The 15,815-nt window shown below is 51.5% G+C and overlaps 9 protein-coding genes across 9 annotated transcripts; 4 read left to right on the top strand and 5 right to left on the bottom strand.

The window, feature by feature from the left end:
• Positions 1-1,010: 1,010 nt before the first annotated feature.
• Positions 1,011-1,799, top strand: J4E79_011027 (uncharacterized protein; the record flags this gene model as incomplete). The annotated part of the gene is made up of 1 exon (XM_049359858.1): positions 1,011-1,799. One exon carries the CDS (start codon positions 1,011-1,013, stop codon positions 1,797-1,799), a length of 789 nt encoding a protein of 262 aa, XP_049205634.1.
• Positions 1,800-2,062: 263 nt separating this feature from the next.
• J4E79_011026 (uncharacterized protein) lies at positions 2,063-2,416 on the bottom strand (the record flags this gene model as incomplete). Its single annotated transcript, XM_049359857.1, has 2 exons — positions 2,063-2,337; positions 2,386-2,416. The coding sequence occupies 2 exons, from the start codon at positions 2,414-2,416 to the stop codon at positions 2,063-2,065; spliced, it is 306 nt and encodes a 101-aa protein (XP_049205633.1).
• A 343-nt stretch (positions 2,417-2,759) lies between these two features.
• On the top strand, positions 2,760-4,310 carry J4E79_011025 (uncharacterized protein; the record flags this gene model as incomplete). The annotated part of the gene is made up of 1 exon (XM_049359856.1): positions 2,760-4,310. The coding sequence occupies one exon, from the start codon at positions 2,760-2,762 to the stop codon at positions 4,308-4,310; it is 1,551 nt and encodes a 516-aa protein (XP_049205632.1).
• A 556-nt stretch (positions 4,311-4,866) lies between these two features.
• On the top strand, positions 4,867-6,306 carry J4E79_011024 (uncharacterized protein; the record flags this gene model as incomplete). Its single annotated transcript, XM_049359855.1, has 1 exon — positions 4,867-6,306. The coding sequence occupies one exon, from the start codon at positions 4,867-4,869 to the stop codon at positions 6,304-6,306; it is 1,440 nt and encodes a 479-aa protein (XP_049205631.1).
• A 158-nt stretch (positions 6,307-6,464) lies between these two features.
• J4E79_011023 (uncharacterized protein) lies at positions 6,465-8,039 on the bottom strand (the record flags this gene model as incomplete). The annotated part of the gene is made up of 3 exons (XM_049359854.1): positions 6,465-7,340; positions 7,400-7,930; positions 7,980-8,039. 3 exons carry the CDS (start codon positions 8,037-8,039, stop codon positions 6,465-6,467), a joined length of 1,467 nt encoding a protein of 488 aa, XP_049205630.1.
• Positions 8,040-8,866: 827 nt separating this feature from the next.
• On the top strand, positions 8,867-9,931 carry J4E79_011022 (uncharacterized protein; the record flags this gene model as incomplete). Its single annotated transcript, XM_049359853.1, has 2 exons — positions 8,867-9,066; positions 9,265-9,931. The coding sequence occupies 2 exons, from the start codon at positions 8,867-8,869 to the stop codon at positions 9,929-9,931; spliced, it is 867 nt and encodes a 288-aa protein (XP_049205629.1).
• Positions 9,932-10,067: 136 nt separating this feature from the next.
• On the bottom strand, positions 10,068-11,003 carry J4E79_011021 (uncharacterized protein; the record flags this gene model as incomplete). Its single annotated transcript, XM_049359852.1, has 1 exon — positions 10,068-11,003. The coding sequence occupies one exon, from the start codon at positions 11,001-11,003 to the stop codon at positions 10,068-10,070; it is 936 nt and encodes a 311-aa protein (XP_049205628.1).
• A 1,074-nt stretch (positions 11,004-12,077) lies between these two features.
• J4E79_011020 (uncharacterized protein) lies at positions 12,078-13,269 on the bottom strand (the record flags this gene model as incomplete). The annotated part of the gene is made up of 4 exons (XM_049359851.1): positions 12,078-12,249; positions 12,364-12,919; positions 12,986-13,171; positions 13,227-13,269. 4 exons carry the CDS (start codon positions 13,267-13,269, stop codon positions 12,078-12,080), a joined length of 957 nt encoding a protein of 318 aa, XP_049205627.1.
• Positions 13,270-13,721: 452 nt separating this feature from the next.
• J4E79_011019 (uncharacterized protein) lies at positions 13,722-15,201 on the bottom strand (the record flags this gene model as incomplete). The annotated part of the gene is made up of 2 exons (XM_049359850.1): positions 13,722-14,375; positions 14,458-15,201. 2 exons carry the CDS (start codon positions 15,199-15,201, stop codon positions 13,722-13,724), a joined length of 1,398 nt encoding a protein of 465 aa, XP_049205626.1.
• Positions 15,202-15,815: the final 614 nt, after the last annotated feature.

Raw genomic sequence — 15,815 nt, 5'->3', positions numbered from 1 at the left:
AGTCCAAATGAAGCCAAGCGTTGGGTCAATTCTGCAAGGCCGAGGCGCTCAGCGTGAAGTGCGTGAAGCGCGCGGAGCCTGTGAATTTGTTGGGCTCTCTCCGAAACTTGAGAGTGAGGAATGGAGCGACGCGACTGTTGTACGCGACGATTGTGAATTTGTTGGGCTCTTGCCGAGACTTGAGAACGAGAAACAGAGCGACGGGGTCTACCGGGAGCAGAATTGAAGGATGCAGAACGTGTAGTGACCAATTGTCGCGACGCGTCTCTGCGCTGATACTATTCAACAAGTCGATGACGTATGTGATTGGTCTGCACAGACGTCGACGTGATTGGCTGACGGCTGGTAGCGGTGCGCGATTCTGTCAACCTCGGAAAGACCGCACCACATCATCCCTTTTCGTCGAATCTTTGCCGTTCCAGCATTCGTCTCGATCTTGCGCACCAGCGCGCAGACATCTGTTGTGTCGCGCGATTTATATGCGATGTTCTCCTATGCGCGTTCCCGAGGGCGCGCGCGATGTGACACGAAATGAAGCCCACACGCGTTCACGCTCGGGGGTAGCGAACATCATGACGACGCGACCCGCCAGCAGATCTCGCGACTCTCAACAGAGTAAAATAGCCGCGCAATGGCATCCGCAGAACGGAATAATTGCTAGCTCATCACAAGAGCTATGTGTACGTTCTCAAGATTCCCGGGCAATGCGAGGACGAGTCCATAGGCCACCAAAGCATTCCAAAGAGCCGGTAAACGCGGCTCTTAGTCATCACAACAACAATTTAGTCAATGTTTACCCTACTTTGATTCACTAAATCGCATGTTCGACGCGGTACCACACAGCTGAAGTCGATGCCTTGAAGCCTGAGGATCCGTGACCCACCGGAGTTAGCGTATTGTGCCTGAATGGTATCGCGGGGTAGTAATCATCTCAGCAACGCTTCCTCCAAGTACCTCTTCTGCCTGATACATAACAGCCCTTACTAGCCAAAGCTTTTGAGAGAACAGCAATGGCTTCGAAGGATGCCAGTCTAGCGGTGTTGATAGACGGTGACAACGTCTCACCCAGGGTCATTGTCGGCTTGATGGCTGAGATAGCCAACTACGGCACGGCCAGTGTAAAGCGAATCTATGGCGACTGGACTTCTCCCTCGCTCAAAGGATGGAAAGAGTGCTTACTCAATCACTCAATAACACCCATCCAGCAATTTGCGTACACCACGGGCAAGAACGCAACTGATGGCGCCATGATTATCGACGCAATGGATCTGCTATACACTGGCCGCTTCTCCAGCTTCTGTATCGTCTCGAGCGACAGCGACTTCACCCGGCTCGCATCCCGCATCCGGGAGCAGGGCGTCACCGTTTTCGGGTTTGGCGAACGCAAGACAAACAACGCGTTCATTGCCGCTTGCGACAAGTTTACCTACTTCGATGTACTCAATATCCCACCCGAAGAGACGACACTTGCGGACCGCCCATTCGGCTTCGTCGATTCCCACCCTGTCGTCAACACAACTCCCAGGCTGGGCAAAAGGCCTCTTGATCAGTCAGCAGTCGAGGGCTTGTCCAGGGCCGTGAATAGTTGCAGGAGCGACATTGACAATTGGGTTCATCTAGCCGACGTCGGCGTCTACCTCAGCAAGATCTCGCCCGACCTCAACGCACGCAACTACGGTTACGAACGCCTGCGTGATTTCGTGGAGGCCTCTGGAATTGTGGACGTCAAGAAGAGAGATATGGGTGACCACCCTCCCGTTGTTCTGGTCCGTCTCAGAGAGCATCGGGACCGAGTGTAGTCAGTGGGCGCAGCGGCCTTACAGGTGCCACAATGGGATGTTCAGCAATCGAAGAGATTTCTTAACTTCAGGATCATTTCATAACGCACAGGTCGCATCACATCAGAAGTCGTACAGGGAAGAATGCGAACTGGAATACCTTGGATGTACCCGACACTTCGACGTTGCTTCCACAGAAGCAAGTTTATCCGATATACTCCGAACCGTGAACTATCCATCCATCCGTCTACTTTATCTTAATGACAGATACCTGTTTCTATTGTTTACTTCTTCTCCTTCTTCCTCCCTTTAGGTGGGTTCATGAAATCCTGGAATTCTTTATCTTTTTCGTTCGCCTTCATGTTTTCCTTCATCTCTCTCTCCACCTTAGCTTCTTGCCTCCACTTTCGCTCGCATGCTGTACAGCCAGCCTGGTTCTTCAGATGGGCCTCGCCTACGCAGCCGTTGCGACACGGCATCTGATGCTTTTTGCAGTACTTGCCCCCACCTGGTAGGTCACCTTCTCGGCAGTTTTCGGGGCTCTCGTCGCCGACCCAGCCTGACGCGCCCGGGCAGTGATGTTTAGTCCCCTTGGTGACCTTCGTACGAATCTGACCCTTAGTACCGTGGAACCCCATGTTTATAGTGTTATGGAAATATTTGGTTGTGTTCTGTGGTTGCTGGGTTATGATATTACTGTCGGGTTGCTTATTGGGGTCGCAAATGTCGAGCTGCCCTCGCAGAGCATTATATATGCAGAATTGACGAGATTCATTGCGAAAATATGAGACTTGACTTTGGAAGATTGAATCACATTGAGCGTTCACACCGTGCGCGCAGTGACAGTTCCGAAGGAAACGACGCTGTGCACCGACAAAGCTTGGCATTGAGCAAACAAAGAGCCAGGGCACAACGCGCCCCAGCACCTTTAAAAGATTCTTTTACCTATCGCAACGTCTTTCCTCATCCAACAGACATATCATGTCACCTCGTTCCCCCGACACCGCCGCTTCGCCGGCACTCGTTTCGGATGCGCCGCACGGTGCTAGTGGCCCTGCCGAAGAGACTTGCATGCAACACCAAGACAAATCAGAGGATACCGACGATGAGCAACAGGAAGAGCTACTAGACGATGCAGTCTCGGAATCGAACACGGTTACTTATGGTCAGGAACCATTCGAGACAATTCAGCACAAAGTCCCCGCACTGGCCGCGAAACTATTCCGGCGAAGCCCAAAGGATGTCACAGTCCATGAAATGAAGGGTGGCTCTTTCAACCGAGTTATCGGAATCTCGTTTCCACAGAAGCCCAAGAAGTTTAGCTTGGCCTGGTTTCTGTTCCCTTGCCTGAGCACGCGCAAGAAGAAGTCCGCACAACTGGAGTCGTACATCTTCCGTATCCCGCGGTGTAGTTACGAAGAGGATGACGGCTTTGCTGCGCGCATGGGCGACTCTATGAAAGGAGAAGTATCAATCCTGAAGGTAGCTGGCTCTCGGGTGCCTCTGCCCATCCCCAAGGTCGCAAGTTATGATCTCACGACTGCGAACATATTCGAACGGCCATACATGGTCCAGGGTCGCCTCCCGGGTCGCACCCTGGCGACGGACCTTGCGAATAACCTGAACATAGAGCAAATGAAGTGCCTCACGAAACAGATTACCGCTCTTGCTCCCACCATTGCTTTAGTGGAAGGTCCGGCGGGCGATATATCTGCTCAGAACCTCAACAAGCCTCCAAACTCTCCAATCTGCACCGAGAAGTTCTTTATACCGTCTCGTAATGAGCAGAAGAAGCCCGAGCCGGCTTCGACTTATAAGCCCATCGACTACCTTCTTGAGCGATGCGCGCAGTGGCGTGCATTTTACGAGGAAGAGGGCGTTTGTTTCGATGACGTCTGGGTGAGCTTCGAGAGGATCTCTAAAGCACTTGAAACCCGGGGCTTTCTGAGTGGGCCATGTGTACTGGTTCATGGCGATCTCAAGCCTTACAACCTCCTGGCTGAAGTACGCAGTGATACCGAGGCGGTGATCACCGGCGTTATCGACTGGGACTCAGCAATCATTGCCCCCGAGTTCATGGCTTATAGAGCTCCATTCTGGCTCTGGGCCCCCGAGGATATGTCTGGCGATGAGTCGGATGACGAAAGCGTGGCAAACGTGGAGGTCACCACTGATCTGGACAAGATCTTGAAGCAAGTGTTTCTCGACAATGCGTCGGAGAAGTATAAGCTGTATGCCTTCTCACCAGAGGCGATGCTGGCTAGACGCATGTTCGATATACTGAAGACGGGAATATTAGGGGGTACCCATCGCCTGGAAGAAGCGAAAAGCGTCATCAAAGAGTGGACTAAACTCCACCCCGAGGATGATGTTCGGTTCCGTGATCCCTACGAGTCCGACTCTGAACCTGAATCTGATGATGAGCCTGCAAAGGAAGCAGAGCAAGACGAGATTATGTCTGACTCTGACTCTGACTCTGATGAAGAGCCTGCAAAGAATGCAGGAGAAGATGAATCTGTTATTGCGGAGTAGAAGTAACATGTTTTCGAGATGCGAAGGGACCGTCAACACTTAATCAATTAATCCGCTCCTTGCATTTAAATGCTTGAAGATCGTCTTCCCACTGGTATACCATGTGAAACCCTTGTTGCATTGAACTATATGTACATCATCCGTTCATGATTGCCTCAAGAGCTACAGGAGCATCACACCCCTGAGATTTTAATTCTATACGGTTCATGTTGACATCCACACGGTATTGAGCAAATTGTACTCAACCGTAATTACAGTACCATATCGAAGCTATCAATGGTACGGATTATAAGACCACGCTGCGTTAAACGTGTTAGCAATCTCCTTATAAGCTGTATCAATTACACAGCGTAGTACTGAACCACCCTCATTAACATAGTAAAAGAACATTGTGCACCTACAATGGTCATTGTGTATCCGCGGTTACTACGACTCATTTCACGATGTACCATTTCCTTCACAGTCGAAAGGTTGCCAGCTCGATCCTTCCCTTATGAACTTGTCGAGACCGGGAACAACAACAGTCAAGTTCACATAACCGTCAAAGCCGCGCCTGATGGCGCATCTCGATATGTCACTTCAAGGACTGACCAAAGTTGACATTGCCTGCATTGAAGCGGCTAGACAATATCTCCCAGATCGCGTCCCGAGCAATGATGGGCTGATAACTTCTGGATATGAGAGTGAGAACCCCTTACGGCGCTTATTCGATGACGAAAACATCTTCACTGAGGGTGGCGTAGGCTTTCTGGAAGGGAGAGAAACAGTCTTGAGACTGAAGTTCCGAATTCTGCAACTCATTGCCGATCTGTTTCCTAGTAGCGAGATCGATGAGGCTTCACTCCAAGTACTTGGAATGGGCTCTTTCAACATCGTCGTAGCTGTCACATTACAAGACAAGGCGCAAAGACGTGACTCCGGGGTCGACTTTAGCGCTAGAGTGTCAAGGTTTCTTGGCATACCTCCACGAATCCGCAAGTTTGCTTTGAGAATTCCAAGAGACAAGAATGGAGACATGGATGGTCCTCCTGTGAGCGACGTGGCTGGCGACATTGTTACACAACGCGTTATCAGCTCCTGCCTAGGGCTACCCATACCCAAGATTGAGAAGTACGATCTTGGTCCGACAAATGCCTTGGGACGGCCATATACCCTGCAGACCTTACTACCTGGTAAGAACTTACATGCATTGTGGCTAGAGCTAAATCCGCAACAGAAAGCGTCGGCCATCCAGCAGATTACGGAAACAGTGGAGAAGATTGCAGCCGTCACGACGCCCGCGGCTGGGTTCATCTCCCTGAGTAACTTGAACTCAGGGAGCTCAGCTGTGGCACTGGATCAATTCCCCGTTCCGACGGACAAAGAAGCGAAGATACGACCACACTTCGCTCAGCCCAGCCAGCGTCCAGCGCCATCTCAAACGCCTTTTGAGTATCTCATTGATCATTGCCAGCGCTGGCAGAAGTACGAAGAAGAGATTGGACGTGCAAATCGAAACAAAAACATGTGGCGAATCATAATCGCCGTTGCGAAAGCTCTAGACAGGCGCGGATGGCTAGGGCAGCGCTTCCATCTTACGCATGGCGACTTGTTTCCCCGGAACATACTCGCTAAGATCACAGGCCCAGAGACTGTTGAAATCACGGGTATCGTAGACTGGGATATGGCTTGCTTTGCACCCAAGTTTGTGGCCCTTCGGCCCCCGTTCTGGGCATGGGTAGGTCACTCGATGGACGAGAGAGACGAAGACTTGGCAACGTACGAGCCGCCTGAAGGGAAATTCAGGACGTTGAAGCAGGCTTTTAGGAGCGCAGCGTCAGAAGGTTTCATCGTTTTTGGTCTTTCGCGCGAGAGTGCCATCGCGAGAAAGCTTTTTAGGGTCGTCAACAGTGGATTGCTGGGCGATCGTCGGCATCTGGCACTTCAGCTGGCAGAAGAATGGAATGGCTTGTATCCGGAGGATAAGATTGGTGATCTTGAAGCAGAGTGGAACTGAGGGACATTCACTCCGCCGTGCATATAATTCCAAACAACCGTATAACTTTCTTGCTTCCTACCTACACACGTGCAACATTCTATGCAAAGGCTAATGGGTGGTCTCGAAGAACTTCGCAACTACCAGAAACACGAGTAGGTTACTGAAGTTGAGGTTCCTCATCTCAGGGTGATGTAGCAGTGATGACCCTTGGGAGCAACCAAGAAGTTGTTATCCATCTCCATCATCTCATCGTTCATGGAGTCGGCAATTCTGGCGCCGCGACAATGTCGGAAGAAGAGAGCAGCTCCTAAGCGGAGCTCCATGTACGCCAAATGTATGCCAATACACACCCTCGAACCACCTCCAAAGGGCATGTATGACGCCTTCTGATGTGCTGACATCGTGCTCTTGTCCAAAAAGCGAAGGCCGTCAAATTCGTGGGGATTGGGAAAGGCAGAGGGATCGCGATGGTTTGTGTAAGCCTGGGTGCTGACCACAGTATCGGCGGGGATGTGATGGCCGCCCATGACAGTGCCCTGTTTCGGTACAACCCGAGGTAACGCACCAGGAGCAGCGCCGTAAAGCCTCAACGTCTCTGCGATGACGCTGTTCAATAGAGGCGCGTTCTCGAGCTCTTCCTTTGTAAGCTCCTCGCTGAGTTCTGCAATCTCGTTCTCGAGTCGAGACTGCAGATCAGGCTGCTTGAGAACCGCCCAGACGAGATACGTGAGCGTCACCGCGGTAGTGTCCGATCCGGCCACAATAAAGCCGGCCGCTTCCTCCCTTATGTGTTTATTAGAAAGCGCGGCAGTCTTACTGTCTTCCCCAGCAGCCATCATTTGATTGAAGAGATTCTTAGTATTGCCACCCTCACTGCGCATCTTCTGTATCGCCCGCTCGCCGTGTTCGTTTAGGACATCATCGATCGAGTAGAGAAACTTTATCCGTTTGATCGGGAGGTAACTAAGAAGTTTCCAGATGGTAGTTCCAATTTCGGACCGAATGATACCGCAAATAAGCGCAGCCTGAATAGCATCGATGTATGGTGTTTGCTACCTCTGTTATTAGAGAATGCATACATAGCAAGACTGAAGAAGGCTGAGTTGCATACCTTACCCATCTCAAGCATTTCGGAGCTCTCTCCAAAGCTGAGGTGAGCGATTACATCATTCGCCATGAGCGTCCACCATTTGAGGACATCGGCTCCTTGCGATGAACCCATTGCGTCGTGTCGAATTCTCTGGACAGCTAGGTTTGCTTTCGTCCTAATCTCTACGTCCCAGTTGCTGCTCAAGCTGGTGTTGCTGAAGGGTCGGGCAAACAGCCTTCTTCTTGCGGCGTGGGCATGTGGATCGCGCATCGGGAATATACCGGGTGTATCAGTTGGAAGGAGAGACGAGTAGAAGTCCGACTTCAGGTATCCCGCACCGATCTTGTGTATCTGACTGACACCGGCTATATCTGATACGGCTGTCTCGTTTGGCGATATTCGTACGACGCCGCCATAGCGCTGGTGAAGATTGTCCACGTAGAAAATTCGTTTGCCTGAAACCGTCTGGTAACGAAGGACGAGGTTGGTGTATTTAGTGTACCACGGCCCTGGCAGCTTTGACAGTGGACCCGTGAACCCTGTCCATACGATCTTCGCATTGTTAGTCTTGACGTCAAGGAGCTTGATATGAGTCTTGTACCTTGATGATGTAGGCCAGTACCACCAAGAGAGCGGCCAAGACGCCCCGCTGAAGTGGCATGTTGATGAAGTTCGAGTGAGCTCGCAGTTCCCGCCCGTATAGATCTTGGTCGAGTAGAGGACTGATCTTGTGATCCAACTTGCAATATGTTCACTCAAGTCTCTAGCTGCGTGGGCCTTTTACATATCGCCAGCGCTTGCGGAATGTGGGGGCCAAGGTCGCGAACGGCCCTTCATTTTTGGCGGTGGTTTTTCGATTCAATAGTGACGCACGTCCTGGAGGGTACTTCGTGTGCCACCTTGGAAGTAGCATACCTGACAGACGCTCGCATCCGCACCATGAGAGACTTGTTGCATTCGCTCAAAGCTGCCGGTCAAAAGCATGGATGAGATCGACCGAGTAGTGGGTTTGAACGCATTTGAGTACACACCATGGGACGCGACCAGTCAGGAGGCCTAAAATGTATACAAGCATAAACACACGCAATTGGTCAGTCGAAGCCGATTGATGAGGGGGTATTGCATTGGAGTGGGCGGAGCGGTGTATCAGATTCTCCGCCTCCACCTACGAATGGCTCGGATGTGTTGTTGCCCCGACTGAGGCCCTGTGCACCCTAGAACGCGCTTCGTTTTGAGTCGGCCGAGGTGCGCTGGGTAACGGTGTTACTCCAGAGATTGATCACGGAGTCTACGGACGCCACGGCCGCCGCCGTAGCTCATGCGTCGCTCGTACAATCCAGGATTAGCTCCCAGGCTAGACCTTATGAAGATTAGCGTGCGGGCCGCGAGCGGGGAAAGTGATGACGTAAGGAGGCTCAACAATGTCGCCAAAATCTATTCTCGCCATCTCCAGCTTGCACATATCTACTCAATATCGCTAGCGAACTAATGGAACAGGCTGACTTCCCGAAGAATATATCGCGAGGGTTCGCCAGCTTGCCATTAGAGCTCTTCCTCAACGTTCTCGATCAACTTGTGGGTACCCACAACGGCCAGCATCCTGTAGCGTATGCACCGTCAAACATCATCACCAAGACGTTGCGCGCACTCACTCTGGTGTCGCGCAACACTTATCTTATAGCAACACAGTATCTTTACTCACATTGTCTGTATCTGGACAGTTGCACGACCTATGCGCGATTTCGCAGAACACTCGGACTAAACCTGGGGCATCACCCACAAGCTCTCAACTATGGAGAAGCCGGGCGAAACGAAGAACTTTTCGCGGAAGCCCAGGCACTCCGCCATATAACATCAATATTCATCTCGCCAACTGAGGTGCACAGGCTGGTCGAAGGGAACTACACGCCTTTGGTGCGACTACCCCAAATTATCGACCTCTTGAGCAATTTGATCTCGCTGAAGAGACTGGCTTTAGACCTCTCTCCGATTTATGCACCCCCAAGTGAGGTTGAGCAAATCAGGCCACATGTCACCGTCAACAGAGTCTTTTCACACATGTCACACCTTGAAGAGCTCATTGTCAGCTACGATGTGGTCAACTACTTTCGACACCCACCGCCCAATCTCAAACGGCTTGCCATCACTACCCAAGAGATGTCGGATCTAGAAATAGCATTCTGTCTCAAGACCCCATCCTTGCAAGCGCTTGTGATGATGCGACCCGTCAACCTAGCAGCGAAAACCATCGACTCAATATTCAGATCATACGACGGGAAAAGTCTGGACGTTGTTCTGGTCGATGTGAACTCGAACCATCGGACACCCCACAAGACCCGGAACTGGACACATCAAGATACAGTACGTATCTGGGAAGCTGATGTACCGGTCAGCTTTTACGGCGATGAGGACGACATCATTTTATGCGATGCTTGGATATGGAATCACGGAGTAGGTGGTACCCTATGGAGTCAAGACAAGCGGCGGATGGCATCATGGGAAGAGATTGAGAAGCGTCTGGCCGGACCAGTACACACCATTGTTGATTTGTAGCTTCGAGGTTATTGCACACATCGGGACATCACGGCTTCAGCAGCATCAAAGTGGCATCAACATCGGTTTTGCATTCGTTGTGAGAGGCACCTCTCGGATCGTCTATACACATTCTCAATCTCCTCGCAATGAGAAGTTACACATGTCTTTCCGGTGCATGAATCTGGTTTCCCCAGGTTACACCCTCTTGTACCAGCAAGCTCCCCGGAAACTTGTCTTTCAGTGTACCCCGCCCGACTATATCGTCTGCTTCTCTTTCTAACTCTTCTATATCCCATGTAGTATGCACATAGCTGCCCTTCAGCTTATCTGCTCTTCCTCCGCCTAGCCAGACCGAGAACATGCCGACTAGCTCTGGACTATCGAACGCAAAGGGCCTGAACATATCGCTCGTCCTCTCTGTCCTCACGACCCCCGGGTCTAGCGAGAAAGCCTTCATATCTGAATATTCGACGTTGAGGAACTCGATGAGCCGGCGGTCGGTTTGTTTCGCAATGCCATAGGAAGAGAGACCGGGGGTCACGACCGTGCCCGCACCGGATGTGATGGAGATGAATGTTCCGGTTGGTGCAGGACCAAAAGTGCGGATGTATTGGTGGGCGGGAAGATGTGTGCTGCGGAAGTTTGTCGTCATATCGGCCCACCACTCGTCGTTGTCGTCGATCTCATCTATCCTGCTGAGATGTGCGGTACCGACGTTTGCGATGACTACATCCAGCTGACCGAACTCCTCTCTTATCGAATCAAAGAGCCTGGCGACTTCGGCCGATTTTGTGGTGTCGCAAGCCATGGCCAGGATCTGTGCTGTGGGGTTGAGTCGCTTCAGTCTGACGATGACGGGCTCGAGATCGTCTTCATTGCGACTGCTGATGGCGATGCCCGCGGCCCCTGCCTTTGCCCACGATGAAGCGATTGCCCGACCGATTTCTTCCGAAGCTTCGGTAACGAGGACGTATATGCCGGCGCCGGTGTGTTGTACTTCTTCAAGAGCAGGATATGGCTGGCGATAGTATGTGCTAGTGAACTGGCACATCTTTGTGAGCATGTCTGGGTCAATGTGCTGGGCGACCATGGTGACGATGGGAAAATGTGTAATGTTCTTCGGCGGATGTGGTGGAAGACTTCCTGGTAATCATCATCACATACCCGGAGACGCCACCTCGCGCGATTAGCGTGCTATCAGCATTCGCCCGACGCGATACCACTTCAGAGCTATCCTACTCTCCCTGTGGTGTTGAGGCAACAACAACCGGTCACCAGCACCTCGGCAACATCCTTCGCGTGCTCGACCCACGGACGAGTATACCCAAAAGATAATGTCGATGATGGTTATATGCAATCTAAAGTTCTTTCACACTCCTAACATCTCTTTCACAGCAACTTCCTGCATGTGCTGCTTTGATAAAGGTGTAAGGCTATACGACCAAGCCAGTCACAAACTGCCCACGACCTACTCCAGCACGAAGGGGCAGGCCTAGGGCTACCTGGCAGATGACGTGCCGACTCCAGACACCAGTCTTTGAGCATTTGGAAAGGCAGCTGTCTAAATATAGAGCGCTTCTAGGGAGAAAGTGTACAAGAGCATCTCGCTTGTATCCGCGGCCTATAATTAGGCCGCTAGCATGCAGGCCGGAGGGCCCACAGCACGGCTAAGAGACCGATAACAGGGTGGTTGGAGGCTGATCTATCCAAAATGTGGTCCAGACATTCGCCTTACGGTGTTGTGAACCAATGCGAAGCGATCAGACAGGTTGGCGCTCTCGCGTGTGAGCATTTGGGGGCCAAAAGTGCGGCCAGATTTTACCGGCGGAATTCTGCCGGTCACTTCTCAACCTGGAATGCAGCGCGAACCTCGGAACAGCACGTGTGAACTTCTGTGTATAATGGCGATGATTGATCGATTAACAAGCATTAATTTGGCATCTAATGCGGTGTTTGTGGATATCGCCGAGGTAACCACGCATCCTATTTCATTCGCCACTCACTTCATCCCGTAGTACTGCGATGACGCAGAGCGAAACGAGCCACTCCCAACTTCTTCAACATCGACAGCCTAGACAAGAAGATATTCTCACAAATAGGAGGAGTCACAAGTATAACATACCATCGCGTATTTGCAGCAACGACCACGTCTTCTTCACCAAACCTACGCAACAACCACCTCCTGCGCCCCAACATCCATTTCCGCGCTCTCCCCTCTCTTCGTCTCCTCCTGACCCCTCTTCCACTCCTCCGCCCTCCCATAACTCTCCCTATACCCCCCCAAAATCGCCTCTTCAACCGTAATCTCCGCCCACCTCACCCCCTCCCCCTCCCCCCTACAATTCGGCAAACAACCCACCACATACTCCGGATTCCCGCTAAAGAACACAGGAATACTATACCTCTCCTGCCCACTCACATTGATAACACGATGCAGATTACTCACATACCGGTCGTTACTCCACCGCATCATCAGGTTACCCAGGTTGATGACGAAAGCACCGGGTGTGGGGGTTACATCGAGCCATTCTTTCGTGGCGTGGTCGTAGACTTGCAGGCCGGACACGGTGTCTTGGAGGAGGATAGTTATGCAGCCGAAATCTGTGTGGGCGCCTATGCCGCGGGTGAGGTGCGTGGGGCTTGAGGGTGGTTGGGGCGGGTAGTGCAGGAGGCGCATTGTTGCTACTGCGCCTGTGGCGAAGGCGTTGAAGTAGGTTTCTTCCAAATCGAGTGTCAAGGCGAGGACTTTCAAGATGTCTTTTGCGAGGGTGACGACGCGGGTGTAGTATTCCAAGGATGTTTCTTTGAAGTCTTGGACTTTGGGTAGGGTGGCGGCGGACGGCCATATGTTGGGTCCGGAGTTGAGTTTCTTGTTGATGAAGTAGGGGTGTGTTTTTGGGATTTCGTCGCCGATGTAGAAGCCTTCTTTTAGTTCGGGCGTGGTGCCGGCTTCGAGGATTTGCGATTCGAGGAGCTCGTAGCCCCGGTTCCAGGTGTTGGTTGTGTCTAGATGGGGGTGTGGATGAGTTGATGTGTCTAGACGACGTTGCTTAATGATATGGCTGAACATACCCTTGTTTACTTTGTTCTTCTCTTCCAGTGGTAGATCGAAGAACTTCTTGTTCCAGTCCATCATCCTGTTCTGCAGCTCGATTGGTACATTATGACCCGTGATCTGGAAGAACCCATTATGCAGGCAACAGTTTCGCACTTCCTCTACGAGTTGTTTCTTGGATGCTGGGTCGTTCTGGTAGAACTCTAGGCTTCATTAGCAATGTTTCTACTGCTAAGGCTGTCTGACGGGCAAGCGTACTTGAGAAGTCTAGGATGGGAGGCGCTTCACCGGCGTTAGGCATAATGGGCTTTCTCGGTCAAGTTCAGCGTGGTATGAAGGTAACGAGTGTGATTGAAGTGACCAAGTGGTCAGAATGTGATGATTCTTAGGTATCTGGTCACGTTGAGTGTGGGTTCTACAATAGCAGCGAGCGATCGAGACGCGTCGCCTTAATTATACTACGATTGATCGTTGCTTCCGCTTTCCGTCATTATCATATCCCAGTATGTCGGTTACCCCTCACAAGTGTTGCGCTATCGATAACAGCGTTATGTTGTCGAAGATGGGGCAAGTGGGATTGCGAAGCCCTTCACCCCACTCTTGCTGTGAGCTTGTGATTGGCCATGCGACACATCATCTACGGGATGCATCATGCATAACAAGGGGTATTCTGCCAAAATCAAGACAAGCTATTGAGTGCAGACTGCCAGATCGCATGTCTTCTTCAACCACCACCATACTGTATTGCAGCCCTTAGTCATGCGAGTCGATAGTCCCGTCATCCTCGTCCCGCACATCGTCGAGCTCAAGGTCTTGTTGAGCCAACGTGTAAATGCCTTCATCTCGGTCCCCAACGTCCATATTTGCCTCGGCACCGTCGCTCTCATCACTCGCGTACGCTGTGGCAAGCCTCTGATCGTAATGCAGCTTCTGCCATTCATCGACAATAGACCTAGCTTCCTCTTTGCCTCCATCATGACGAATACCGTCTCGGAGCAGAGCGAACATTCTCCTCGCGATCATATACTCCGGTTCGTAGGCGTACCGCTTCCACTCGTCACTCGCCGCTTCTTCCCACAAGCTCTTCAATCGCCGGTGATCAGCATTCGTTGGCTCATCTGCAGCTATCATCTCGTTGTACTCGTGACCACCCGATACCCATAGCCAGAACGGCGCACGATAAGCGACGAACTTGGGGCAAAAGTATGCGAATTGAGCATCCCAGTCCAGCAGTCCGGTGAGTGAGAGCGATGAATCATCTTCAATCTCTACGAGCATGTTTCGTGGATAGAGGTCGAGATGGCAGAAGTAGAAACGGTCGGTATCCGGAATAAAGCCCATGTTGTGAAGGGATTTGGTGATGATATCGAAACAATCCCATATAACCTCATCGCCGTTCTCCTGATCCTGCTCCAGTCTTTGCCATCGACGACTCTGGTGTAGCAATAGCCTCAGCAGGCCGGTCCACGTGTCCCGCAAATGCTGATACCGGGCCCTTGGTAGTTCTGAAGGCACAAATTTCCGGGATAACTTCGCCGCGAGAAAGCAGTAGAACTCTTAGACGGGCAATGATACCTGCCTTGGGTCCCTGAATCTTATGCAATCTCTTCATGACACGAACAACAATGTGCATCGTGCTTATCTTCTGGTCGATCGTAAGTCCGAGCCATATCTTATTGAGATTTTGGCCGGGAAGACGGTTCTGAATGGTATAGGTCCGCGACAAAGGATTACGCGTGTTTTCATCGAGGTGTATGACCTGAGGCACGATGTTGCCGAATTTTCTGGACTTTATGCCCGCGAACTTTAGAGTAGCCACATCATACCTCATATCCAAGTCGTCGCATGAAGGCTCCCTTCGTGCGCTCCTCAGTATGTAGTGCTTTGGCTCGTAAGCCTTGATGTGAGCTTCATTAATGGGTAGCAACGAACGTATCCATGGAATAGTGAAAGCGCGTGGAGGTAAAGGCGTGACAGTGATCGCGGTGATGCGGTTGTAAGTCCCACCGCGCAGGCGCTCGACTTGAAAGCTTGATCTTGGGAATTGAGCGGCGCAAAGCTCCATAACTCTTGTTCTGAACAATTCGAACGACTCTTGATCGTGTTCCACAGTGGATGTTTGAGATACGCTGGAGGGCTCTTCATCTTCAAAGTCGACATCACGCTCTTCGTGCTGAGCCGTATCGATGAGGTATCGGCGTATGTCTGAAGCTTTGAACCTGTGATTTGGCATGGAAGCTGTAGGGGTTTGCGCCTTATGAAACGGTGTGGGGATGTGCGCGAGCAACTATGAGCAGCGAAACACCTTTTCCAGCCTACAAAGGTGACGTTCGTGCGACATTGCGCCTTTTCCAAGGTGATATTTGCAGGTGTTTGCAGGGTACGTGCAGGCGCTCGTACCAGAAGCTCCATAGGAAGCGGGCCGAAGAGCCCAGACGCTCGATATGAGAGCGAAGAAGAAGAAGTACATCATGTCAAAAAAGATTGCGATTCACGAACGCCAAAGAATAGGAAAGCTAATACTAGACAGAAGATTCTTGAACCCGCCGTTGCCAGATGTCATCGGAATACCGTGATACGCGACGGTGCCGGATGTCGGGTGTGGGAGAGCATCGTGGACGCGTTTGCACCTAGTTCAACGAATTTGAGTACGGGGAGCAAATACATGATATAAAGGGACAGCAATGCGACACGATGAGAGTAGACTCAAAGGAATGCTGGGTGTTGAGACGCGAGAGATGACGGAAGACATTCCGTCATCAACTCTTGTCTGATTGGCCAACGGAAGCTCCACCTTCCGTCGGCCGCCCCACCTTCGCATTAGTGTTGCTTGGTCATGCTCGACAT

The sequence above is a fragment of the Alternaria viburni genome, assembly GCF_023758015.1.
Source record: "Alternaria viburni strain BMP 2772 chromosome Unknown scaffold_36, whole genome shotgun sequence".
Taxonomy (NCBI): Eukaryota; Fungi; Ascomycota; class Dothideomycetes; order Pleosporales; family Pleosporaceae; genus Alternaria; species Alternaria viburni.
Note: the sequence above shows the minus strand (reverse complement) of the source record. Positions and strands in the feature narration are given on the sequence as shown.